At 41.9% G+C, this 26,685-nt stretch overlaps 1 protein-coding gene across 4 annotated transcripts in view; it reads left to right on the top strand.

Moving 5' to 3' along the window:
* CNOT10 (CCR4-NOT transcription complex subunit 10) overlaps positions 1-26,685 on the top strand; it is a 146,630-nt gene that overhangs the window by 49,478 nt on the left and 70,467 nt on the right. For 3 of the 4 annotated variants that reach the window (XM_075827163.1, XM_075827164.1, XM_075827162.1), the window contains exons 3-9: positions 5,108-5,202; positions 6,289-6,450; positions 7,581-7,731; positions 10,598-10,666; positions 24,384-24,532; positions 25,673-25,756; positions 26,009-26,092. In XM_075827163.1, the coding sequence (XP_075683278.1) occupies positions 5,108-5,202; positions 6,289-6,450; positions 7,581-7,731; positions 10,598-10,666; positions 24,384-24,532; positions 25,673-25,756; positions 26,009-26,092 (794 nt within the window). The remainder of the gene's footprint in view (positions 1-5,107; positions 5,203-6,288; positions 6,451-7,580; positions 7,732-10,597; positions 10,667-24,383; positions 24,533-25,672; positions 25,757-26,008; positions 26,093-26,685) is intronic. The other variant, XM_075827165.1, reaches the window with a different exon arrangement.

The raw sequence follows: 26,685 nt of genomic DNA, 5'->3' as shown, positions 1-26,685 counted from the left end.
CTGTGCAGACGACCTGTAATTTGTGCAGGGCAATTCTTTGCAACGTAATTTGAGCCGTTCTTCATTGAAGTCAATGAAGAGCAGCTCAAGATTACGAGCTTCAAAGACGCCTCCCATAATACGAGGAGCTTTTACGTCTGAAACGAGGCAGCTGTTTTCTCCTGAAACAGTCTGTCTTTTCAGACGTAATAGCCTCTCATCGTGTGCACATACCCTAAGACACAATACCATCCATGAGTTTAATTGAAAACTAATAATGTTTGACACTTAAATCCAATGTGCATAATAATTTGGAACACACTGTATATCAGAAGCGATTAACTATGTGGCTATTGCCGAGGTTCTAAGGGCTTGAGGTCCATCTGAGCCAGTCATCCAGAAGTTGAAGGCCTGGAATACTTCATGAACCAGGGTGTACCACAGTACCTGGAAGGCTTATTTTGTCCTGGTGTGAATAACACAACTTCCATCCTATGTTATGTCCTATTCCTAGAGCCCTGTCTTTCCTGCAATCGGACCTTCATCTGGGACTTGGATTGTTTTTCCTTAGAGCTTCAGTCCAATCCCAGGATCAGGTTGTTTAGGTTAGTTGAGAGTGCAGGTCCATTCGCTCGGTCTTTCCAAGGCTAGGGCCTCCTTCGTTAAGTGCCGGTGGCATTTTTACGAATTTAGTAACAAACCGGGTAGGACCTTGGCGCGGGCACTTAGGAAAGCACGTTCTCACGCTTATGTCCCCAATGTTCAAAGCTCACACAATAGGCGCCTGCAGCTCCCACAAGACCTCTCGGAGGCCTTCCGTGCCTATTACAACTCTCTGTATAATTTCCCTCGGGCACCTTCTCTGGATGGCGGCAGCCACTTGGAGAAGATTGAGACGTGTCTCCGGGATTGAAATGTATCCCTCCGGAGTCTATTGCTGCCCTGGAGGCTCCTATTTTCTGGGAAGAATTGTCTTGGGCACTGAAGGACTCACCCGCAGGGAAGGGACCGGGCCCGGATGGCCTGCCTTTGCAATATTATAAGGTTTGCTCAGATCTTCTCTCGCCCCATTTCCTACACGCCTTCAATTCACTCACAGAGGGGGGTACCCTTCCCCGAGATACATTGAGGGCCCACATCACGGTCATACTCAAAGAGGGGAAGGATCCATCCTTGTTCCAAAATTATCACCCCATTTCTCTGTTAAATGTTGATCTGAACCTCTTTGCTTAGATTCTGGCCCATAGACTGTCCCCACTTCTGCATACCGTGATACATAACGAAAAGGTGGGTTTCATGTCCCCTCAGGGAGGCACAAGATAATACCACTCGGGCAATTAACCTTATGTATCAAGCGGCTGTTTCTTCCCTTCCCACTTTCTTTCTGTCGACTGATGCGGAGAAGGCCTTTGACAGAGTTAATTGGGATTTTATGCTGGCCACTTTGCGGTATGTGGGATTGGGCGCACATATGTTGCAATGGATTTCGGGTCTATACTCCTCTCCATCGGCTCAGGTTAAGGTCAACGGATATTTCTCTTCCTCCTCACTCACTATCTCCAATGGTACGAGGCAGGGTTGTCCCTTGTCCCCGTTCATTTTCATTTTATGTTTGGAGCCTTTTTTGAGCCATATTCGCTCCAATCCGGATATAGCGGGTGTGGCCTTGGGAGCTAGGTCCTACAAGTTCGCTGCTTATGCGGATGACCTGCTCTTCTTTCTCACTGCTTCCAGGATCTCCTTGCCTAACCTGATGGCTGAGCTGGATAGATACTTGAAATTGTCCAACTTTAAGATCTACTACCAGAAGTCAGAGGCTCTGAATATCTCGTGGCCACAGACCCTGGTGGATGATCTGTCTGAGTCCTTCTCCTTTAAATGGGCTAGAGATTCGCTTAAATATTTGGGGTCCGGCTTCCCAATGATCTGTCTCGCCTTTATGCGGTGAACGTCCCTCTGCTACTTCAGCGCGTAAAGAGCGACTTGGATTCTTGGACGACGGGCACGTTTTACCTGGTTTGGCAGGTGTGCCATATTTAAAATGACAATTTTGCCACGGATCTTGTACTTTTCAGGCGCTGCCCGTCCACATCCCACGCCCATTCTTTCAAGCTCTGCTGTCTCTACGCCACAAGTTCATATGGGTGGGGAAACCCGCGCGTATTGGGCGATCTATGCTTTTTCGTGTGAAGTGTGAGGGTGGCGTTGGTCTCCCGGACTTTGTTTCCTACCATCAGGCCTCTCACTTGACACAAATTTTGGACTGGTTTAGGCATGCTGAGATTAAAGAGTGGGTGTCCATGGAGCAGGCCTTTCTTGAGGTTCCTTTGCAGGCCTTACCCTGGTTGGGCAGTCACGTTCCCCTGTCGGCGCGGACACACCCGACTATCGGGCCCACCCTGGCGGTTGCGTCACGGCTCTTTCCTCGGAAAGAGATTTCTCCGTCCCCATCTCCCTTGTTTCCCATCTAGGGCAATCCTGCATTCCCACCTGGGCGGGAAGGGGGGCCCTTTCAGCTCTGGTTGAAGGCAGGTAAGGGAAGTGCCGCACACTTTATGCAGGATGAGACGTGGATGTCTAGTGCACAGTTGGAGTCTTTGTCTGATCCTGTCTCCTTTACTAAGTGGCAGGTCACCCAGTTGAGAAACTGACTCGCGTCCCTAACTAACTCATCGGCATACTCACGAGAGTTCCCCGTTCTAACTCTTTTGCAGGGGAACGGTGCGTCACTCGTTGTCCAGACTTTATGCTCTCCATCTCACCATCCGATTTGTCCACTTCGGCCTACTTCCTAAGTTGGGAGAGGGACTTGGATTTAACGTTCGCTACGGAGCATAAAGACAGATTGTTCACTATGACGCATAAATCCTCTATGGCTAGCGGATTTCAGGAGGCGGGGTTTAAGGTCCTGTCGAGATGGTATAGAGTGCCTTCCAGATTGCATGCAATGATACCTGCGGTCTTGCCGTTGTGTTGGAGATGTGGTGAGCATGTGGGTACAATTCTGCATATTTTTTGGGAGTGCCCACTCTTGACTGATTTCTGGTCCGAGGTGTGGCGCATTTCCTCGAAGTTCACGGATTTCCTCCTTCAGAGATCTCCGGGTTTCTTCCTGTTCCATCTGTGTGATGTGCCATTATCCACGTATCGACGCTCAGTGGTTCGCCACATGGTGAATGCAGCTAGAGCGTGCGTCCCTGCGCTGTGGAGACAAACTTGCCCTCCATCGGTGGGCATGTGGTTCAGCAACAACCAGGAGATTATGAGAATGGAGGACCTCACGGCATCCGAGAGGATGCCACGCCAAATTTCTTAAAACATGGCGTGTTTGGATTCGGTTTCATTCCTCTGTGGAGTACAGGACCGTCATGGCCTCTTCAGAATAACCCCTAGGCCCAGTACGTCAGGTCAGTTCTCTCTCCTTTCCCTTTTTTCTGTCAGGTCAGTTCTCTCTCCTTTCCCTTTTTTCTCTCTGTCCCCTCTTCTCCTTTTTTTTCTGTTTAACTCCTTCTTGCTCTCTTACAGGTTATTATGCATGGCTGCAGGTTCAGGGTGCATGTCGGAGTTTCTCTGTCAATATTGATTCCGACTGTATGTTGCTATTCTTTGTGTTCTTTGCGCTTCTTGTAGACTCAATATTCCTGTGGGCCGATGTTTGTGCTGTATATGTCTATACCATTGTTTTTATGTATTGAAAAACGGAAAATAAAAGAATAAAAAAAAAAAAAACAAAACTTCAGTCCAGTTATACACTCCCGCCCAAACTAACATTGTGCGTCGAGAGATGCTCTTGCACACTTGGCGGTACTGTTGCTGATGCAGCCATACAATACCCAAAGTGTATCGTGCACGGGTCCATTTCTAATTTTGTCTCTAGCCATTCTTTTTCATTAGATTAGGAGGAGTGGCTCATGCTGTCTCTCCATCCAGACGTCCCATTGAGCCTTGGGATCCCAATCTGGTCTTGAGATTTCTTTAGGTCGCTCCTTTTGAGCTCTTGAGGGACGTTATGCTGCTGTTGCCTTCCTAGTGACCGTCACTTCCATCAGACAAGTTTTAAAGCTGACTGCCTTGTCCTGCAAGTCCCCTTTTTTGGTCATCCATAGGAAAAAGGTGGTTTTCCAGACTGTCACATTCCAGCCTCCCACCCCTGTAGGTACTCTAAGCCTTCCATATTAATGAAGGGAATGTCGCCCCCCCCCCCCCCATCTCATCTGAAGGAACAGACTTTGCATTGCCTTGATATGGTGAGAGTAGTCCTTGTCTGGCTGACTGCGATAGTCGTTTCAGGGCACTGATTACTTTTTGTTGATCCTGCCAGGCCTTGCTAAGGATTGGCGACATCGAAGGCCACCATTGCGCCTTGGATCTGGTCTGTGATTTTGGAAGCCTGTCTGTCTAAGGGTAAAACTCCTCCCCTTCATGTCACTACCTGTTCTACTTGTGCTGTTGCCTCCTTGGTGGTCAGGCATCAAGATTTTCAGTTGCTCAGGTCTGCAAGGCTGATACCTGGGCTTCTGTGCAGACCTTGACCAAATTTTGTCAATTCCATTCTTTGGTTTCCTCTGACGCCAGTCTGGGTCGGAAGTTGCTGTAGGCAGCTGCGCGTTAGGCTGGTCGCATGGCTGTACCTTTTTATGTAATTTCTTCCCAACCTCTGGGACTGCTTTAGGAGGTCCCCAATGCTATAAATGAGAAAATTGGATTTTTGTACTTACTGTAAAATGTTTTTCTTGTAGTAGTCATTGTGGGGCACACATCCTACCCTCTTTTTGGTTTTTTCCAAACCGGAGTCCTGTTTTTCTGGTGGTTTTTTTCCGCCCGTCCGCGTGTGTGTTCGTTCGTTCGTTCGTTCGTTCTACTGCTTACGGTACAAACTGACATGGCCATTGTTTGTGGAAAGTGTATGGCCTGTCGGTGGAGCCAAGACTTATTACCTAGTCTCAGCGGCAAAGTCCTATACCCATAGTTCAGTGTCCCTTAATTAATCTGACGAGAGATTTTACGGTGAGCACAAAACCCACATTTTTGGCACATAATAGTCAATGAAATTTAAAAAATGTAATGTGTCCAAAGCCATTAAAAAAAGCTTGTCATCGTTATAACTTTGGTTTCTAATCCTCTCTAGAACAGGGCACAGAAAAGAATGAGGGTTCTGCTAACTGCTCTGGTATCTCAGATCAAGAAAAGGAGCTGTCCAGGTATTCTTTCCAGACATTCATGGTAATTTTTTTTAATACATACTTTCTTTACTTTGTATCTCTATTGCAGTTAAAGGGGTTATCCGGGATGTAAAATTTTATTAGGGGTTGTAAATCAAGCGAGAAAGCAATACTCACCGTCCCCCGTTCCCCCCCCCCCCCCCCCCCGACGAGGCAGCGCTATCGCTCTGACTGCACTCCCGGTATTTGTTTACATGCACGTAGCAGGTGACCGTTGCAGTCAATCGGAGGGCTCAGCGGCCATATGTTGTATTTCTGGCATTATCCTGGGACCTCTGGCTGCAGCGGTCACATGCTATGTGCATATAAATAAGCATCGGGAGTTCTGCTGGAGTATAACGCAGGTTTACTGGGGCAAGGATTGGTAAGTATTGCTTTTTTTGGTTTATTCAATCTCCAGCCCCTAATAAAAAAAAATCACATCCCGGATAACCCCTTTAAATGTAAGATGTTCTTATTTTAGTGCATTTGCTAGATGATGATTTTGTGTGCTGAAGTGCAGCATGCAAAGTTGGTTAACTACTATTGTGTATAAGAGGCCTTCATAGAAAGTTGAAATATTCTACTCCACCAGGTTGTATGCATTGCTAGAACTCGCCTATCCGCAATCATGTGAATAGAAAAATGTCTGAAAAATTATCTGGTGTTAAAAGGTCAACGTATTTGCACATCCAGCAACATTCAAATATTGTTTTTTCCTTGTTTCCTATTTTCAAATGTGGCAGATGATAGTTTCTCCCTATCCTCTAGATCCCATGGACTGCATGTAATGAATCTGCATAGCGGAGGGTGACACAGGTTGTTTTTTGTTTTTGTCGTGTCTACTGTTAAAATTGGAGCGGTTTGGACCTGTCGTGCTACTAAAAGCGGGTGTATAACCATAACCTTAGGGCACTCAACAGTTGAATTTGGAGATGCTACAAATTGTGTGACCCAATTTAAAGCTTCCTTAAAAATATTTGAAAGGAATTTGCCTAAGTGTTTGCAGAAGATTTATTTATTTTTTTTGGTTTTCTAGAATGTTTTTTTGTTTTTGTTTTTTTAAATATTTTTATATATTCTAATCAAATCATTTTGTGTATACCAGGCAGGAAACTATGACGCTTGTCTTCATCATCTTGGTGAGTTAAAAGAAATCAATAAAGATGACTACAAAATAATGCTTAATATGGCAGTTACTGAGTTTTATAGAAGTGACCAGAGTACAACAGACAATTTAAAGCGGACACTAAACCAGCTAAGAAATGAGGTAAGCAATAAATTCCTGTTTATCATTCACAATACATAACATTTATTCCAGCCTTTCGTTTGCATGTGTTTTTTTTTTTTGTTTTTTTTTGCATCTTGTAGATTAAAAAAGTATTAGCCACTTTCTTCCAGGATCCAGCAAACCTTAACCGGAAGCTTAGGTGACACAAATGTATGGGAATTGCTTTGGGTTGCCTTCTAGGGGGGCAGCCTGCGACCTGGAGTCTCATGTGATTAGCTCCGTGTGTTTGGCAAAGAGGGATTGTTCTTGTGTCTTTATGAAGGAGGAATATTTTAATATTCCTCAAGGGAGAAAAGGAAACCTGGGCTGCACATCCACTTGCTATACTTGATCCATTGCGGCTCGGCAAAATAAAAAGGTATGAACATGAGGTTCTTTGTAAACATTTTGATCAAATTGTATAAGCCCACCTGCCACTTCACGGCGACCTCTTTCAAGTGTGTCCCTACTCTACCAAGTGTAGTATCCCATGGCAACCATTGCCGCTGCAACACAGCACCTGCAGAGGGAGCTCCCATGAGTCAAACCACACCCGTGCTGCCAGTCTAAGCCACCTTGGCTCTGGGCCACTCCCCCCCCACAGATACAGCACCGCAGCAACAAAAAAAATCACCACACAACACCACAAAAAAAAATGAACAAAAATGGAAAAATCTCACATTTCCTTATAGTCTGAGGGGCCAAACTGAGAACAAATAGGTAGAAACCCTTTTTAATATGTAGTCGCCTGCTATTTTGTTGCTGCGGATCTGTATCTGTGGGGGCACGTGGTCCAGAGCCACGTTGGGTTAGACTGGCAGCATGGGTGCTGTTGGTCTCCTGGGTTGCTCTCTCTGCAGGTGCTGTTGCAGTGGCAATGGATGCCATGGGATACTACACTTGGTAGAGTAGGGACACTTGAAAGAGGTTGCCCGTGAAGTGGCATGTGGGCTTATACAGTTTGTTCAAAATGTTTACGAAGAACCTTATGTTCGTAGGTCTTTATTTTGTTGAGCCTCAATAGATCAAGTATAGCAAGTGGATGTGCGGTCCAGGTTTTTTTCCCCCCTTGTGGATATGTTTAATCTGTTCTTTGGATGTTAATTTATCTTCGTAATCCTTGCACTTAGGTCCATTCGGCTGTAGATGAGATGGACAGCTTAGATGATGTGGAAAACAGCATACTTTATTACAACCAGGCAGTCATCCTTTATTATCTGCGCCAGCACATGGAGGCCATTGCCATTGGAGAAAAGCTTTATCAGTTCATTGAGCCCTTTGGTGAGTTCATGATGCTTTCGAGTCAGTAGTTTACATGAGTCTGTGTAGTTTTAGGGTACAGCCACACGGGGCAGATTTTGCTGCAGAAATTTCTTCAACTGAAAATCCGTTTCATTCACCTGAATGGGGTTGTTTCTGAAACATTCAGAAATGAGCCCATTCAGATAAATGAAGCGGATTTTCAGTCGCAGAAATTTCTGCAGCAAAATTTGCGGTTTGGGGCTGTGACCTTACTCCTTTTTGTTTTTATCCCTATCTTAAAGGGAATGTGTCGCTAGAAATTTTTTTTTTTTTTTAGTTAAACAGTTAGTATATACATGATTAGACATTGTTCTAATTTTTTTATTTTTTTCACAAGTCAGGAAATAATATAAATTTAGATTCTAATTTATAACCTTTCCCTGTGCTGGTCACTAGAGGGAGCAATTCCCAAAATTGCAGCATTGGCATGTGGTAAAGCAACCACATTGCTTTATCCTGCAAAATTTGAGAATACACACTCGCTCTAGCGTCCTCAAACAATCCCCCCTCCCTTATCCTGGCTAGTGCCAGGAGAAAGGAGGGGATTGAACGTTCAAACCTCCTACACTGTGTGACGCCATTTTTTGAGCGAATACACAGTGTAGTAGGTTTACATACAGTGGTAATCACACACACTAAAACACAAACATAACTTACCTGCTCTTGCTGCCGCCGGTCCGCCCGCTCCTAGTGCTTGCTTCTAATCACATGTCCGGAAGCCGCGACCGGAAGTAGTCATCTTACTGTCCGGCCGCGGCTTCCGGTCCACTAGAAAATGGCGCCGGATGTCACTCGGCCAAAGACCTTCCATTTGGACTGTGTGGGAGCGGCGCATGCGCCGTTCCCACACAGACGGCGTACACCATAGTGAATGGAACGGCTTTGTAAGCTTTGCAAAACAATTCATTGATTTGTCATTAATCTATTTCTGTTACTCATGTGAAATGTTAGATGATGTTTTAATTGACATCATTGCATTGCAGACGGTTTCACGGAGGATCCCTTCATTTGATTGTAGATGGTGATATAAACTGACACCAATTGCTTTTTGTTGAAAATAAAAAAAATATTTTTCTTTCATGTAATATTTTGTGCATGAAATAGTCTGGAGTTACTGATGCCTCATTCTTTACTTAATTTAAATAAAACCTATGAAATTTGAACGGTTTGATGGTTCCCTCCATGGATATTAATCATCCTGAGATCCGTGGCATTAGGCATGTTGCTCTGCTTTTACATAAATTGTCTTCCAACCAGTCTTTAATAGATTCTCTGTCTTCAAAGTGTCAGGCACCAGGAAATAATCATAAAGACAACTAAGGCCTCATGCAAATGGTCGTAGCTGTGTCTACGGTCTGTGATTACGGCACAGACGGGCAGCAGTATCACCTGGGCCGTCTGCAATCGCGGACCATTCACATACAAAATGTGCATTGATTTCAATGAGCCCGGATTGCAATTGTGGACCGTATAATAACATGTTCTGTTTATTTTATTTTTTGCGTTGCAGCAGCATTTCACTATTAAAATCTACAGTTAATGCACCTTTCTGAATACTTATGTTTTTTCTTTTGTTAGGCCCTGTTCACAGTTTTTTTTTGTCAGGCAGAAAATTCTGCCTCAAAATTCAGCCTGGAATTTTGAGGCAGATTTTGATCTGCTTGAACGCGATTTGCCACGTTTTTCGCCTGCGTCCGTTGAGCGCCGCGAGCAAAAACGCCACGAAAAATGCTTTCTCTGCCTCCCATTGATGTCAATGGGAGGTTTAGAGACGTAAACGCCCGAAGATAGGGCATGTCCCGTTTTTTTTGCCCGTTTTCCGACACTATTTACGTGTCAAACACCATGTGAACAGGGCCTTACGCTGTGTGTGTTTTTGTTTTGTTTTTTGTTTGTTTTTTGGGGGTTTTCTAAATTTACATAGCAAGGTAAATTCAGAATTGTTCTGGTTTCTATTGGACGCATTCAACTATCAGACATATGACCTAACTTCTTAGCTTTTCTTATAAAACTTTCATCTGAGCTTTGACAGGGCCCTGGTCTGGTTAGTAGGAACCAGCAGAACCCTGAATTTGTCTATAGATGCGAGTAAAGACGAAAACGTCATATAACTTAAGCTATTATAAGAGCGATAAAGCAAAGTATATCCAAAGTTACTGAATGTTTCATGCAGATTCTAGCTATGGTTCAACTGCGTAATGTTTAATACTGTTTGACAGAGTTTGTTTAAAGTGGATCTGTTGCCTGGTCTATGGTGCTTTATTTTTTAAAGATTATTCTACAGTGAATTTATGTTGAAAGGTGTTATTTATTTTTAATATTTTCACTACATACATACAAAACACACTGGCCTACCTGTACACTCCACTGAGCCACAACTATGTTACGGTAAGAAGAGACTAGCAATTGTAAAGAAACTGGTACCTTCCTGAAGGTACTAGACCCACCGGTATACCAGTAAGCTCTTAAACCTTATCTTAGGACATGTAAAACATTAAAAGTTTATCCCCATCTTATAAAGTGATTGCATACTGCTAGGTTCTTTTATCACTTTACTGCTGTTTGTCCGACACTCTTTGTTCCCCATCGATTCAGTGTTGCCCACCGTGTTCATTTAATGTTACCATCATATATATATATATATCTCTGTAATACTAGAGGTATGTCCTCTTTTTAAAAGTCTTTATACTAAAAGCATCAAATAGATCTAGTTAGAGACAGTATTTATTACTTTTGATCAGTTTCCTATTTAAGACGTTCTGTCATAACATGGTTATCTCAGTCTTCAACAATTTCTATTTTGTCTACTGTTTCCCATCTTGCTTTTTTGCCACTAATATCTTAGGTAGGCCTCTGAAAATATCCAGAACGTCGCCCCAAAGCTCTAAAGGACCATGTACACCATGTGGACGAGGTGAAGACTCACTAATTTTAAATTTTGATGTTTTTTCTCCCCCCCCCCCTCCCCTCTAAGGTCCAGTGGAAACTGGAAACCGATCAGGATCGCATGTTACAGATCCAATGGGAAACTTTGTTCTCTAAAAGAATGCATTTTCATCTTTTCAATATTAGCAAGATTTGGGTATAACTTTATATAGTATTTGTTTATTACTATTTGTTATGTATGCCTACTTTGGGACTATATTTGTTCAAGCATGGCAGGTGGTTTATTTTCATAGAAACCTTAAAGGTTTGCACTGAGATTTTGATCAATAGGCTGATTAACTTTGGCATCCCCATAATTTCAAGAACGAAAGACCTGTGGTCCCTCTGCGTTTTTCCTGCACAGTGGCACTTCTATCCACGGGCTGTGATGGGAACTGCAACACAGCCCCATACCTATTTGGAAAACAAAGGGGCTGCCTTCCTTTCATTCTGCGGATGGTGTTAGTGCCAGCAGTAAAACCACCACCAATTAGGAAGTGATGCCATTTATTTTCACCTATAGGGGAGTTCTTAAAATAAAAAGTGGTGATTACCTCCCAGCATTGTTTAAAGAACCTATAAACATTCCTGTGTTTTCATAAAGGAGAAAATTAAAACCTTCTCTAAGGGAATTGCCACAGTTTCCTAATGCGCTCTGCTGTGACAGTCTTAAAATCTTGCTAATATGGCAAAGGTGTAAGCATTGGGTGCATGCATATTTCCTTCAAAAACTACAAGAAGCCATTTTTAATGAACCTTCTGGTATACATGAAATATTTTTAGTGCTTAAAATTGCAGCTCATGTTGAAGCCTTAGGACAATTTCACATGAGCATAATATGGGTGCATTTGTGCACCCATATAATATAGCTGGAAGTCTAATGACTCAAACTAACAGCATTAAGTTCAGTTAATGGCTCAACTTCCAACCCCATGTATGGAACCTATTTGGTATTGTGGATTGTGCTTCAGGGTCCTATTTTATGTGGCTGCCCTTAGTTTCTATCCTAAAATGTATCATTGTACGGAATTGAGTTAATAAAGTCGGATCTTTTTCAATGTGGCACTTACAAAATATTTTTTTTTTGCCTATCGTTTAAAATCATGGGGGTTTCGATCACACCTGACTAGTTTCGCCTTACGGCTTCCTCAAGGCCTGTTACTCTGGACTCCACCTCATAAGTAAAAATGTACCTTCCATGTTTCTTTACAGGTCAAAGGCATTACAGTTCAAATATAAATTTAGTTACTTCTAAATAAAACCATTCAAGGGGTTACACCATAAATTGTTTCACACATTGTCCAGAAATTCTGTTATTAGCTATTTTAAATAAATCTTCTGTGTTTCTAGCATATACTACCCTTTTAATCTTTCTTTGCTTCCCTGTGCCCCCCCTTGGTGCTGCTGTTAATCTGTGCTGCTGGGGAGGGTCACTGAGCAGAATCACTACTTCCTCCTCTGGCAACTCCCAATATAGTGCTGCCTTCAACCGTTTAACCTCCCAGATGCGGTGCTCAATAGCGAGCGCTGCATCTGAGTGGTTTTGGAGAGAGGGAGGGAGCTCCCTCTTATCCCACCGGCACCTGTCGATTAGATCGCCGAGTGCCGGTGTCTTCTATGGTAGCCAGGAACCTAATAAAGGCCCCCAAGTCTGCCTGTAGTGTATGTCTGCTAGGTCATGCCAGAGGCATGGCCTAGCAGATTCCTGTCTGTTTTACACGGACAGGCACTCGTACACTGCAATACAGAAGTGTTGCAGTGTATTGTATATGCGATCAGAGGATCGCATAGTGAAGTCCCCTAGTGGGACTAGTAAAAAAGTGAAAAAAAAGTTTAAAAAAACACTTTTTCCCCTTACAAACTGCTTTATTATTAAAAAATAAAGTAAATAAGTTACACATATTTGGTATCGCCGCGTCCGTATTGACCCCAGCTATAAAGTTATTACATCAATTAACCTGCACTGTGAGCGTAGTTAAAACTAAAATAAAAAAAAAAACAAAAACGGCTGTTTTCTTTGAAGCCTGCTTTTAAAAAAATTTGATAAAAAGTGATCAAAAAGTCACATATATTCCAAAATAGTACCAATAAAAACTACCAGTAGTCCCACGAAAAAAAAAAAAGCCCTCCTACAACTGCATCGGCGAAAAAATAAAGTTATGGCTCTTCAAATATGGGGACACAAAAACAATTAATTTTGATAAGTGTTTTTACTTTGTAAAAGTAGTAAAACATACAAAATCGATCTAAATGTGGTATAGTTGCAATTGCAACAACCCGCTGAATAACGTTTTTGTGATTTATTTATACCACACGGTAAATGGCGTAAATTTAGGACGCAAAAATGTGTGGCGATATTGCTGTTTTTCTATCCCCCCCCCAAAAAAAAGTTAATAAAAGTTAATCAATAAATGACATGTACCCCAAAATGGTGCTGTTAAAAATTACAACTTGCCCTGCAAAAAACAAGACCTTATTTATACGGCTATGTCGACGCAAAAATAAAAAGTTATAGATCTTTCAATGAGACAATGGACAAACGTAAAAAAAATAGCTTGGTTAATAAGGTCTAAAATAGGCTGGTCATTAAGGGGTTAAAATCTTTGGGACACAATTTTCACTTACATGATCAGTGTGACAGCGCCTATTAGATTAGCTAGGAGATAGGGCATTTCTAAACTAGTGACAAATCCTCATTAAACCACAAAGGAAAAGATTCCACAGCACTGGACCACAGAAGGGGTGCACGCCTCCACCGGACCTGGTCCACGGTCCACAATATCAGGCAAACAAAGCTGACAGCGAGGCAGCACTTCCAAAAATACCCGTGCACGGGTGATTAAAAGCTCATATTTTTGGAAGTGCTGCCTCGCGGTCTGTCTTTGTTTGCCAGATCCTCATTAAAGACAAGTTGGTGCCATACTATGTAAGTAAATGTCTCTCAAACTCTTCACTGGATTGTTTTTAACAACATGTAAACATTATTCATTTTTCTATCTATTCAAGCAGTATATTTAACCCCTTCCCGCACCTTGGCGTAAATGCACGTCCAGGTGAGCAGTAACTTCGCGCACCTGGGCGTGCAGTTACGTCCGCACTTTAACAGTTAACCGCCGCGCGGCGCTACACCGCAACGGCGGTTAAAGAGGCTCTGTCACCAGATTTTGCAACCCCTATCTGCTATTGCAGCAGATAGGCGCTGCAATGTAGATTACAGTAACGTTTTTATTTTTAAAAAACAAGCATTTTTGGCCAAGTTATGACCATTTTTGAATTTATGCAAATGAGGCTTGCAAAAGTCCAAGTGGGCGTGTATTATGTGCGTACATCGGGGTGTTTTTACTACTTTTACTAGCTGGGCGTTCTGACGAGAAGTATCATCCACTTCTCTTCAGAACGCCCAGCTTCTGGCAGTGCACAGACACACAGCGTGTTCTCGAGTGATCACGCTGTGTCGTCACTCACTTCCTGCCCCAGGTCCTGCATCGTGTCGGACGAGCGAGGACACATCGGCACCAGAGGCTACAGTTGATTCTGCTTCGGCGTTTGCAGGTAAGTCGATGTAGCTACTTACCTGCAAACGCTGATGCTGCTGCAGAATCAACTGTAGCCTCTGGTGCCGATGTGTCCTCGCTCGTCTGACACGATGCAGGACCTGAGAGTGACGTCACAGCGTGATCTCTCGAACACGCTGTGTGTCTGCACTGCCAGAAGCTGGGCGTTCTGAAGAGAAGTGGATGATACTTCGTCAGAACGCGCAGCTAGTAAAAGTAGTAAAAACGCCCCGATATACGCACATAATACACGCCCACTTGGACTTGTACTTTAAACACGCCCACTTGGACTTTTGCAAGCCTCATTTGCATAAATACAAAAATGGTCATAACTTGGCCAAAAATGCTCGTTTTTAAAAAATAAAAACGTTACTGTAATCTAGATTGCAGCGCCGATCTGCTGCAATAGCAGATGGGGGTTGCAAAATCTGGTGACAGAGCCTCTTTAACTGTGCAGGGTGTCAGCCCTGCACTCCCCGTTGCCGATCAGCGGCCTGTCGCCGCTGAAATCCGCAATTAACCCCTTCGATGCGGTGGTCGATTGCGATCACCACATCGAAGAGGTTTACAGCGGATCGGCAGCCCCCCACATTCATTTGCGGGGGCTGGCGATCCTTATCATGGCAACCAGAGGCCAGACAATGACCTCCGGGTAGCCATGTACGGAAGCCTCGGAGGATCAGCCTCCGGCCGGTCCTCCAATGCTTCCTGTCAGTGTGACAGTTACGTCACAATGACAGTTGGAACACATTACACTACGTGTGTAGTGTAATGTGTTCCAGCAGCGATCAGAGCTGCAAGTCTAAGTGTCCCCTAGAGGGACAAGTAAAAAAAAGATAATAAAAATGTTTTTAAAAAGTGTACAAATAAAAGTTAGAAGTGATATAAACAAAGAATGCTTTTTTTCCTATAATAAGTCTTTTATTATAGGAAAAAAATGAACACATTAAAAAAAGTACACATATTTGGTATCACCGCGTTCGTAACGACCCCAACTATAAAACTGTAATATTATTTTTCCCGCACGGTGAACACCGCGAAAAAAATAAACAAAAAACCGTGCCCAAATCACAATTTTTTTTGGTTGCCAAACCTACCAAAATATACAATAAAAAGTGATCAAAAAGTCGCATGTACGCCAAAATGGTACCAATACAAACTACATCCCGTCCCGCAAAAAACAAGCCCTTAAATAAAAAAGTTATGGCTCTCAGAATATGGTGACACAAAAGATTTATTTATTTTATAAATAAGTGATTTTATTGCTCAAACGCTGCAAAACATAAAAAAATCATATGCATATGGTATCGCTGTAATCGTATCGACCCGCAGAATAAAGTAAAATGGTAATTTATAGCCCAGGGTGAAGGCCATAAAAAAACGAATAAAAAATATTGTCAGAATTGATGGTTTTTGGTCACCTTGCTTGCCAAAAAATGGAATAAAATGTGATCAAAAAAATTTCTGCTACCCCAAAATGGTACCAATGAAAACTACAGATTGTCCCGCAAAGAATAAACCCTCACGCAGCTCCGGTGGAGAAAAAATAAAACCGTTCTGGCTCCCAGATATGGCGATGCAAAATGTGCAGTATATAAAAGAGTATCCGGATACTCTTTTATATTTATGTTTGGGTTGGGCCCCTATCCGTGCAAAACCTCACCCTTCCACGTATCTGGTGCTATCTGAACCTTTACGCAAAATGTGCAGTGTCCAAAAGCAGATCAGATCAGGCGTCATTTATCAGTGCGACACCGGCCACATATCTGCGGATTATTATTTATTTACTGCATTATTATACCCTCTTATTATGCCCTGATGTACTCCGCACAGATAACCTATGCCCCCACATTATAAACTGAAACACCAGTAAAACCCCAAACAGAACAACTACCAAGCTACATCTGCGCCCCAAATGGCGTCCCTCCCTTCTGAGCCCTGCAGCGTGCCCAAACACCAGTTCACGTCCATAGATATGGCATCGCCATACCCGGGAGAACCCGGTTAATATTTTGAGGTATTTGTCTTCAGTGGCACAAACTGGGCATAACATGTAGTGCACTAAAATGGCGTATGAGTGGAAAATTTTAATATTCACTCCGCACCATGCGCTGCGCATTAACCCCTTCGCGCACCACAACATAGCATGTCTTAGTGTGGGGGGTGATGTATGGAGCGTCTCACGTGAAAAATAAAGAATTTAGAACGGCAAAATCGCTGTTTTCTTGGTCACCTTGGCTCTACCTAAAAATTTCATAAAAAGTGCTCAAAAAGTTGTATGTACCAAAAAATGGTACCAATAAAAACGACCGCTCGTCCCTCAATAAATAAGCCCTCATACCGCTCTATTGACTGAAAAATAAAAAAGTTGTGGCTCTTGGAACGCAAGGAGGAAAAAACTAAAAAGGAAAATAAAAAAATGGATCAGTCCAGAAAGGGTTAATTACTTTCTAATGAAAAACCATTTATGACCACATGTGGGGTATTGCCGTACTCGGAAGAAATTGCTTTACAAATGTTGGGGGGCTTTTTCCCCCTTTATCCTTTGTGAAATTGAAAAAATGCAACATTTTAGTGGAAGAAATTTTGATATTCATATTCACGGCCTAATTCTAATAAATCCTGAAAAAGACTTGTGGGGTCTAAATGCCCACTATATCCCTAGATAGATTCTATAAGTGGTGTAATTTCCACTTTTGGGGGGTTTCCACTGTTTTGGCCTCTCAGGGGCTTTGCAAATGCGACATGGCACCCAAAAAACATTTCAGCTAAATTTGAGCTCCAAAAGCCAAATAGCGCTCCTTCCCTTCTAAGCCTTGCTGTGGGTCCAGAAAGCAGTTTATTACCACATATGGCATATTTCCGTAATCGGGAGAAATTGTTTTACAAATGTTGGGGTGCTTTTTCTCCTTTATTCCTTACAAAAATTAAAAATAGCTACCTTTTTTCAGAAAAAAAGTCTATTTTTACCTTTACAGAATAATTCCAATGAATTCAGCCAAACAACCGTGGGGTCAAAATACTAACTTTACACCTAGAAAAATTCCTTGATGAGTGTAGTTTCCAAAATGGGGTCACTTTCCGGGGGTTTCCACAATTTTGTTCCCTCCAGGGCATTTCAAATGCGACACGGCACTGAAAACGATTCCAGCAAAATCAGAATTTCAAAATCCAAATGGTGCTTCTTTTAAGTCCTACTGTAGGTCCAAACAGCAGTTTATTACCACATATGGGGTATTGCTATAATCAGGAGAAATTGCTTTACATATGTTGGGGTGTTTTTTTCTCTTTTATTCCTTGCAAAAATTAAAAATGTCTACGTTTTTTCAGAAAAAAAGTAGATTTTCATCTTCACAAACTAATTCAAATAAATTTAGCAAAAAATCTGTGGGTTCAAAATGCTAACTATACCCCTAGATAAATTCCCTGAGTGGTGTAGTTTCCAAAATGAGGTCACTTTTGGGGGTCTTTAATGTTTTGGCCCCACAAGACCTCTTCAAACCTGACATGGTAAAATATATGCTAAAAAAAAGGAGGCCCCAAAATCCACTAGGTGCTTCTTTGCTTCTGAGGCCTGTATTTCAGTAAATTAGCGCACTAGGGCCACATGTGGGATATTTCTAAAAACTGCAGAATCTGGGCAATAAATAATAAGTTACATTTCTCGGGTAAAACCTTCTGTGGTATAGATTTTTTTTTTTTATTACAAATGTCATTTTTTTTTTTTTTTACAAAATTCATTTGTAACTTTCACCTCTACATTGCTTTAATTCCTGTGAAACGCCTAAAGGGTTAATACACTTTCTGAATGCTCTTTTGAATACTTTGAGGGGTGCAGTTTTCAGAATGGGGTGATTTATGGGGACTTTCTAATATATGGCCCTCAAAGCCACTTCAGAACTGAACTGGTCTTTGTAAAAATCGCCTTTTGAAATTTTCTTGAAAATATGAGAAATCGCTGCTAAAGTTCTAAGTCTTGTAACGTCCTAGAAAAATAAAAGAATTTTTCAAAAAACGATGCCAAACTAAAGTAGACATATGGGAAATGTTAACTAGTAACTATTTTGTGTGGTATTACTTACTATCTGTTTTACAAGCGGATACATTTAAATTTCGAAAAATGCAAATTTTTGAAAATTTTCTCCAAATCTTGGTCTTTTTTACAAATAAATATTGAATTTATCAACAAAATTTTTTCACTAACATAAAGTACAATATGTCACGAGAAAACAATCTCAGAATCGCTTGGATAGGTAAAAGCATTCCGGAGTTATTACCACATAAAGTGACACATGTCAGATTTGAAAAATCGGCTTCGTCCTGAAGGCCAAATAGGCTCAGTCCTGAAGGGGTTAATGGTGGGACAACCCCATTTGAGACCTATTTAAACCCATGGTAACCTTGTATTTAGTTTATAAATTCTTTTTGTGATATCCCCGTCCCCCAGTCCTTTTCTACTTTACAACTGGCAGCAATTTTTAGCGGTTTCAGGTTTTTACCATGTATAATACAAAAATGGAAAGAAACAATGTGGGACATCACACTTTTACATATATTATTAATATGCAAGTTCCTTACTGCAGGTCGCACTTGCTAACATATATAGATTACATTCTTATTAATGCAGCTTTCCTTAACAATGTAGCTATTGAAATCTGTGACTTTTATAAAAGTTTTTGTGCACAATCTGTTATCATGAACAAATCTAGTAAGAGCTAGAAAATTGACACCAACAAAGCTCAGGTCATTTCCCATGCAAATTATGAACAATGGAAGTTTGAGAAATATAGAGGCGGAAATACTAAGAAGCTGCGCAGTTCGCATGTATCTTTTAAGCAATAACCAGGAATGGAATTTAAACAGAATAAATATATAAAGGAAGGTCGTAAAGTGTCTGCTCTCCTACATACAGTTTTGCTTAAAAATGCATGCAAAATCCGCACTGATTGAACTATGCCTTAGGATGCATTCCCATAGTACAGATTTCGCATGTATTTTTTTTAAAAGCCAAAACCAGGAACAGAACCTCAAGAAAATATATATATATATATATATATATATATATATATATATATATATATATATATATATATAATGGCCTTCTAGGTCTCCTGAATCCAATTCTGTTTTTTTTTGTTGGCAAAATCTGCAGCAATTCTGCACTGTGGGAATCCAGCCTTCAGGCGTTTTTGAAGCAGATGTAACATTTCCTATTGACCATGCCAAAAACGATTCGAATATATACCTCAAAACTTTTCAATTCTGCTCCAAAAACTCCTGGTTTTCAGAGGATGATTTTATATTTTCAATCCGCCTCGTATTTTTTTTTGCCAGAAAATAAGCAATGTGTACATGCCCTAAGGCACCATGCCCATAATTACGTGCCATGCTCCAATTATAAAGTATGGGAGCACGGTCTGTAAAATAAAAAAAATAGGACGTCCTATTTTTTGGGGGAAAGTTTCTACGGCACGGATACCTTCACGTAAATATACAGGAAAGTGTCCGTCGGCCATAGAAAAGAATGGGTCCGTAATTACGGACTGTAATCACGGGCGATGTTACGGTCGTGTGTGTGGGGCCTAAGAATGTAGTCTGTATGTTGGAATGAGTGTGGCCTGCACTATGTAGAGAGATCAGGGAGGAAATTTAAAAGCTCGCTTAAACGATCATTTTAATGGCTTAATGTCCCATAGTGGTTCTGCCAGTTTTTGTATTGCCCGTGGTAAAAATCTGAAACCGCTAAAAATTGCTGCCGTTTGTAATCTAGAAAGACTGCAAGGGCGGAATTTAGTAAGGTTATTGCAGAAGAACCTGAATTCATTTATAAACTAGATAAAATGTCACCAAAGTGTTATTAATACTTGTTTTATACCGAAGTACGGTAACTAGTTTGTCTTAACTGCAATGCCTTTGAACTGTAAAGGAACATGGAAGGTGAATTTTTACCTGTGAGGTGGAGTACAGAGTCATAGCATTTGATGAAGCCAGAAGGCGAAACCAGTCTGATGCGATCGACACCTCCGATTGTTTGCTTTTAACTTAGAAATCCTCTTGTAAGTACAACGTTAAGAGATCTGGTACTCGTGATCTGGTACCGCAGTGTCATACACCCCCACATATTGAGCATACCGAAACTGGTAAGCGTTGCGTGTCTAACTGAACGACAAAGATGGTTGACTGGTTTGAGCCTCTCAGGCATTCATAGAGCCATCAATGGATAGAAGCAGTGCCTACACAGGTGTATGGGAGAGGAAAATACAGATGAGTCCTAAACCTGGAATAACACGCTTAGGTTGGGCTCACACATCAGTCAAAACACGGATTTGCCACGATTTGCCCAAAACTGTGTGCCATTTTTGGTGAAAATGTATCACTCAGGATTTTGGTTTCACTATGGTCAGAATGTGCAGTGGGGAGCTGCTTATAACTAGATCTCGGGAACTATATATACTATTTGCATCACCTTTTTTGGGTTTTGTTTTCATATGTTCTTAGGCCTGTTAACATCACATTCGGGTTCTGTTTGGGGTTTCCGTTCATCCATTCCGTCAGTGGAACAGATGAATGGAAACTATAGCTTCCGTTTGCATTCCCGTTATAATGCTTCCGTAGCAGTTGGTTACCGGTCAGTTAAGTTTGTTATTTTTCACGGAAACCATAGTGTAGTCGACCAACTGCAACGGAAGCGTTCCTATTGAAATCAATGGTAATGCAAATGGAAGCTACAGTTTCCGTTTGGTTTTCCGTTCATCGATTCCTCTGACGGAATGGATGAACGGAAACCTCAAAAGGTACCCGACCGTAATGTGAACGGGCAGAGATACAGTTGAGAACGTCATCATTTATTACAGCAGAAAAACTGGTTTGACCTGCATATTTGTTGCTTTTTGTTCATAGCAATAACTGTCCATAGAACGGCTTCTATACAAACATGTAAAGTACACACAATATTTTTTGTTTTTAATTTTTCTATTGAAGTCAATAGTTGTCTGTCACAAAAAAAAACCGGTATGAATATAAGGGCCTATTCACATCCTTGTTGGAAGCTCCTTTAGGGTTCTCCATTGCAGATCCGCCCGAAAATACCAGAAACTGCGCAGCATGCTGCGCTATTGTTTCCTGTAAACAACGACGGAACTTAGTCAATAGGTTCCGTCTGGCGCCGGTTGTCTGTCGTTCAAAGGAACCAGCGCTTCCAGGATTTTTGTTTTTCTGCTCCTCTGACGGAGTAGTAAAACGGAAACCCGAACGCAGATGTGAACAGGCACTAAACGCACTTTGCAAAAATGCTGACGTTTTCCCATTTTGCTCACATCTAAAGTGTAGGTACTATGTTCTATGTTCTTTCACATGAGAGAATGCCCAAAACAATCCGGTGTCTACTCTAATGGGCAGTTTCCCCTAGAATCGCTTGTAGGAACATTTTCCCGATTTTCCATGACAGAGGGCCTATATTGAGGAATTTAAAGTGCATTCTCATGAGACTGTACAGCGCTGTGTAGTCATAAGTGCCAGATGCTTAGTTAGGTCATGTTTTGTTGTAGACCACTCCAAGTGACAACACTCTTTCCCATACTGAATTGTTTTGACATGCCTGGGATATTGTGAGACAAAACCAGTTATTTTAACTGGAGGATGGTTCAGCGTATTTTAAGCGACAAGCTACGGCATTCCCAATTTTTATTGTTTGTGGGATGTCCTTACTTTATGGTCTCTCGTCTCCTACTTCCTATCTTAAAGTGGTTAACGGCCCCTGACCGTGTGCCCCTTTTGGCGCAAATGGAAGAGAGAGTAGTCCCCAATTTGGGACCACCTTTCTCCATTAGTCAGTGTGGAGATCTGCTGCATAGAATAGGTCCCACTGTGTAGAACTCTGCGCAACCATGTATTGTATTTAAATGGATTCTGATTGCCTGCAGCCCCCTCTTTTTTCCTCCCCAGTGGTGTCGAGGGGTTGCCTAGTTTGCGATACTCTTTAAGGCTACAGTCACCCGAGCGTAACCGGTTTTACGCGCGTAAATCTGTTTGCGTGCTTTGCGAGTGCCATGCGTTTTTCACGCACTCGCAAGTGCTTTTTTTTCTCAATGTCATTTTTACGTCAAACACAGACAGCACACTGATGTGCATCCGTGTGCTGTCCGTGGTTTTCACGCACCCATTGACTTCAATGGGCGGCTAGGTACGTGAAAACTTCAATATAGGACATGCAGTGAGTCTCGCGCAACGGACACTCGCTGTGTGGAAACTTACGCATGTGTGACTAGCCCCATTAAAATCAATGGGGACGTGTGCTGTGCATTGTTTCAGCGCACCGCACACGGACGAGATTCTTGCTCGTCTGAATGAGCCCTAACTGTCATGTCCGTTGCAAACTGACTGACTCTAAACCTCCTGCAATCACATGTATAATGGTAGTCACAAGCCAGTATTTCTACTAGTAGTGTTTTATATATTTTTCTCGGAAGCTGTGTGACAACCAAGATATTGCCACTTCAGCTCCCACTAGGGTTGTTGCCCAACTTTTCTTGAGTTCTGATGAGAAACTTGCTTAGTTATGTTGAATGATATCCTTTTGGCTTTACTTTTTACACATGGATTTCCAAGGAAACCACTGAAAAGCATATTAAAATATGGCTTTATTAGGCAACGCTAGAACTTTTGTCATTTTTAATAGGATATGCTGTTTTCTTGGACTTTATAGATGTTTTATTCATGTGAAGTATGATATTTGGAAGATCGATTCGGTAACTTCATCACTCATACAGTATAGGAGCTAGAATTACTAAGTGTACAAGTCTAGGTGGGATATTTCCTGCTGAAGCAAACCGTTGCCCTTTTGGCTCTGTATACAGTCTTTCGTTTTGCTGTAAATGGCCATCTGCCTTCTTGCAATTGTTACTGATCGCTCTTTAGCTGTTGTGACTAGCCTGTCCCTGACTGGCCTTGTAAGCTGTGATTGTATAAATTTATTTCTCAATAATAAAGTTAATCTTGGTCTACAATAGTAGTATTTCCTCTCAATTGAACATTTTCACTACAGCTGTAGAAATAAAAAATGGTAATCCTAAATGCATGAGCCTACACTGTTTGTCACACTGCAGGATTTTTTGCATGCCCTGGAAACAGTCTTGTAGAAATCTTTGGATTGGTGGAGGTCCAGGTGCTGAGACACACCATTGCTGAAATGAAGGTGCAGAAGTGCTCATCTGAGCACTTTGCTCCTTCGGCTGTAATCGGCGCTCAACTTCCGGCTGAAGACGGTTTACATATAACGCCTATTTGAGCAGTCTTCAGCATGACAAAACGCTTCAATCACAGCCAAAGGGGCGGGGCGCTCAGCTTAGCACTTCTGCACCTTCAATTCAGCAACGGTGGGTGTCAGCACCTGGACCCCCACCGATCCATATCAAAAGTTTGAAAGTGTAGTTACTCTTCAACATTTCCTTTCTCCTATTGATGACTGCTCAATGGGGAAGGCTACTGCTGCAGACCGTTATCTCACAGCCAGAGACAGGGTTTTGAGGGGTGGGGGAGGGGGAATGTCTGACCTAATGGGAAGAACTTATACGTTTTTGTTTTTTAAGGAGGCCATACACATTAAATGTATGTCGACCGAACCCGCTGATGTCAGCGACACCCGCCAACCATCTAATGTGTATGGCGGCGACGCAACCCCCCACCCAACGGTAGATTTCGGGGGAGAGAAGGATCAACGATAAATTTCAACATGCCCAATCCTTCGTAAGGAAATAGCCCACTGCCATCGCAGTCTGAACGCAGCCTTCTCCCCATTGAAAACGCATGCACGCTTGGCCGAGCTAAGCTTACGTGTAGGTGGGAGACGTTGGGAATGGCTGTCGGACAAACGATTGTTCGACCTACGGCTATCTTAAGTGTTTGGCCAGCCTTGGTTTTACATGCAATATGAGACCACATAGGATCGAAGGAAAAGCAGATATTTAGGGAGGAATGGTGGAGATATGCTTTTTTGTAAATTTTATGTTTTAGTGTTTTTCTTTTAAGACCGTACTGATTAAAAGTTAATACAAGTTCATTTGTGGAGCCCCTCCTTGTAATGTATTCTATAGACTGTCTGTCTACTTATCTGCTGAACAGTTTTTTTTTTCTTTTTATGTTTTCTTTTTTCAGAAGATAAGTTTGCACATGCTGTATGCTTCTTGCTGGTTGACCTATACCTTCTAACTTACCAAACTGAAAAAGCCTTACACCTTTTGGTAGTGCTGGAAAAAATGATTTTGCAGGGCAACAACAATAATAAAAATGGTAAACATAATGAGGTAAGTCACATAGTTCTGCAAAAACCCAGAAAAGGTGGGGGAAACATTGTGTTGTGTGTCTGTAGAATTTGCTACTTAGATGTCTTCGGCTCCTCACTTTGCCAACATTTCAGCATCTATAAACGAAGATAAAATTATCATGGTGCCACATGCTATGCCCCTAAATATAATAACCATGCACTGTGCCCCTAAGTAAAATAGTACCAAATACTTTGCCACTGAATATAATTGTCAAGCACTGTAAAGTAAAGCACCACATATACCGTGCCCCCTGTAGATAGCGCTACACTTACCTGTCCCAGCGCCATCCTCTTCTCCGACAATGCAGGCCTGGTCTCTTCTGACCAGGCCGCATCCAGCAGAGCAGCGCTAGCGGCGCGATTACTTAATCGCACCACCTGCATCACGGAAAAAGCAGACTGGCGGGTAAGTGAACCGATGGCTGCCTTACCAGTGGTGTAAATTGTGTCCACGTCTAAAGGATGCGGATACAATTGAGTCCAGGGGCCTTCCGTTTTGTCGTGTTTTTTTGCTGCGATCCGCGGCAAGAACTTGACAAAACTGCAATGTGGTCTTTGGCGGCCATGGAAGCCTTGGGCCTAACAGCCCTATGGGGATCCGCCACTGTCCACAGGATATGCCACTTATATCAGATAGGTGCGGGTCCCACCTCGGAGACCAGCACCTGTCTCTAGAATGGGGCCCCCTGACCTCCATCCCCCCCTTTCTCTTCTGTGCGCTGTGCTCCGCGGTTTTGAAAACCTGGTAGGTCGGCTTTTTCCATACTGCCGCCCATCCTGTAGCTTAGTGGCCGGGGACTAACCAGGGTAGGACGGGGATTTAAGGGGTCCCATTCTAGAGACGGGTGCAGATACCAGAGGTATGACCCTTATCTATTTGACCTTTTATGACATCCTGTGGATATGCAAATATTTCCTAGATGGTAATACCCCGTTTAACTTGAAACCATATTCAACGTACATTTTCTCTGCCTTAATGTCCCTCACATACTTTGACCCTTCAGTCCACTGTTGAATAATGGGATTTAGAAGAGCCAGAATTATTTAAAAAAATAATTTGTTGTTATTGTATAATTTGCCCCTTCTTTTTAGACTCATTCAGCGCTTTTCATATTTGCAGACAAACAGCAACAACAAAGAGGCGCTAAACACAAAGACTGATGGAGGTGCTCAGTTAGAATCTGCAAAGTCCAAAATTCACCAGGTAAAAACTTTTCTGTTTCAGTCTCTAAATCGACCATTTGGTCAATTCATATAATGCAGCATTAGGAATTCAAGTACGTCACTACATATGACTGGATAGAACGTACCTTAAACGAATGTGTAATGTAAACTGCCGCTCTACTGTCATAATGACATGAACATACTGGACTCCACTAGTCATTATTGAGAATGAAGACTGGTCAGTACTTTTATTTGGTTTTGGAATTTACTTTTTTTCCATTCTGACTTTCAGTACAAAGTAAGGGCGTACATTCAAATTAAGTCTTTGAAAGCTTGTAAGCGGGAGATAAAGTCTGTCATGAACACATCTGGAAGTGTAAGTTAATGCCTTACTAACCAAAGACCTTTCCCTTTTTTTGGTATTTAAATGACTACAATATCACTTTATAAGAAATGAATTTTCTTGTTTTCATGTTTTGTTAAGAGTACTTTTTGGTTTGCATGTACTTGACATAAAGTATAAGGTACTAACATACTGGAATTACATAATGTATTATACTTGGAGTAAGTCTCACATGCATCTGAAAAGATCGAATATAGACCATATCAGATGTGGCAAGTTTCAAGTTCGTTGTTATACTGCCAATATGTCAGCTGTCAATCTTTTTGCAATAGTCTTAAGTCTACATCCCGTATTCCGTCGTCAGGAGCATTTACTATATTTTCTCAATTATTTTTTTGTTTGATCAGAAAATGACTTCACAGGAATAGCATTGAAGGAAACCACTAAATAACGATCCATGGAGTGAAGAGGGGAATGAATAGTAGAAATAGTTTTTCTGTTTTATATTTCAGTCTTGTAGGAAACATCAGATGGCAAATGTACTTCTATAATATTGATCTTTAGAAGCAGTCCAGTGTTTTTTTATATTTTTTATTTTTTTTAGATCCAGTGCCTTTAAGTCTATA

This window comes from Rhinoderma darwinii, chromosome 5 (assembly GCF_050947455.1).
Source record: "Rhinoderma darwinii isolate aRhiDar2 chromosome 5, aRhiDar2.hap1, whole genome shotgun sequence".
Lineage (NCBI taxonomy): Eukaryota > Metazoa > Chordata > Amphibia > Anura > Rhinodermatidae > Rhinoderma > Rhinoderma darwinii.
This window is presented reverse-complemented; position numbering and strand designations above follow the sequence as displayed.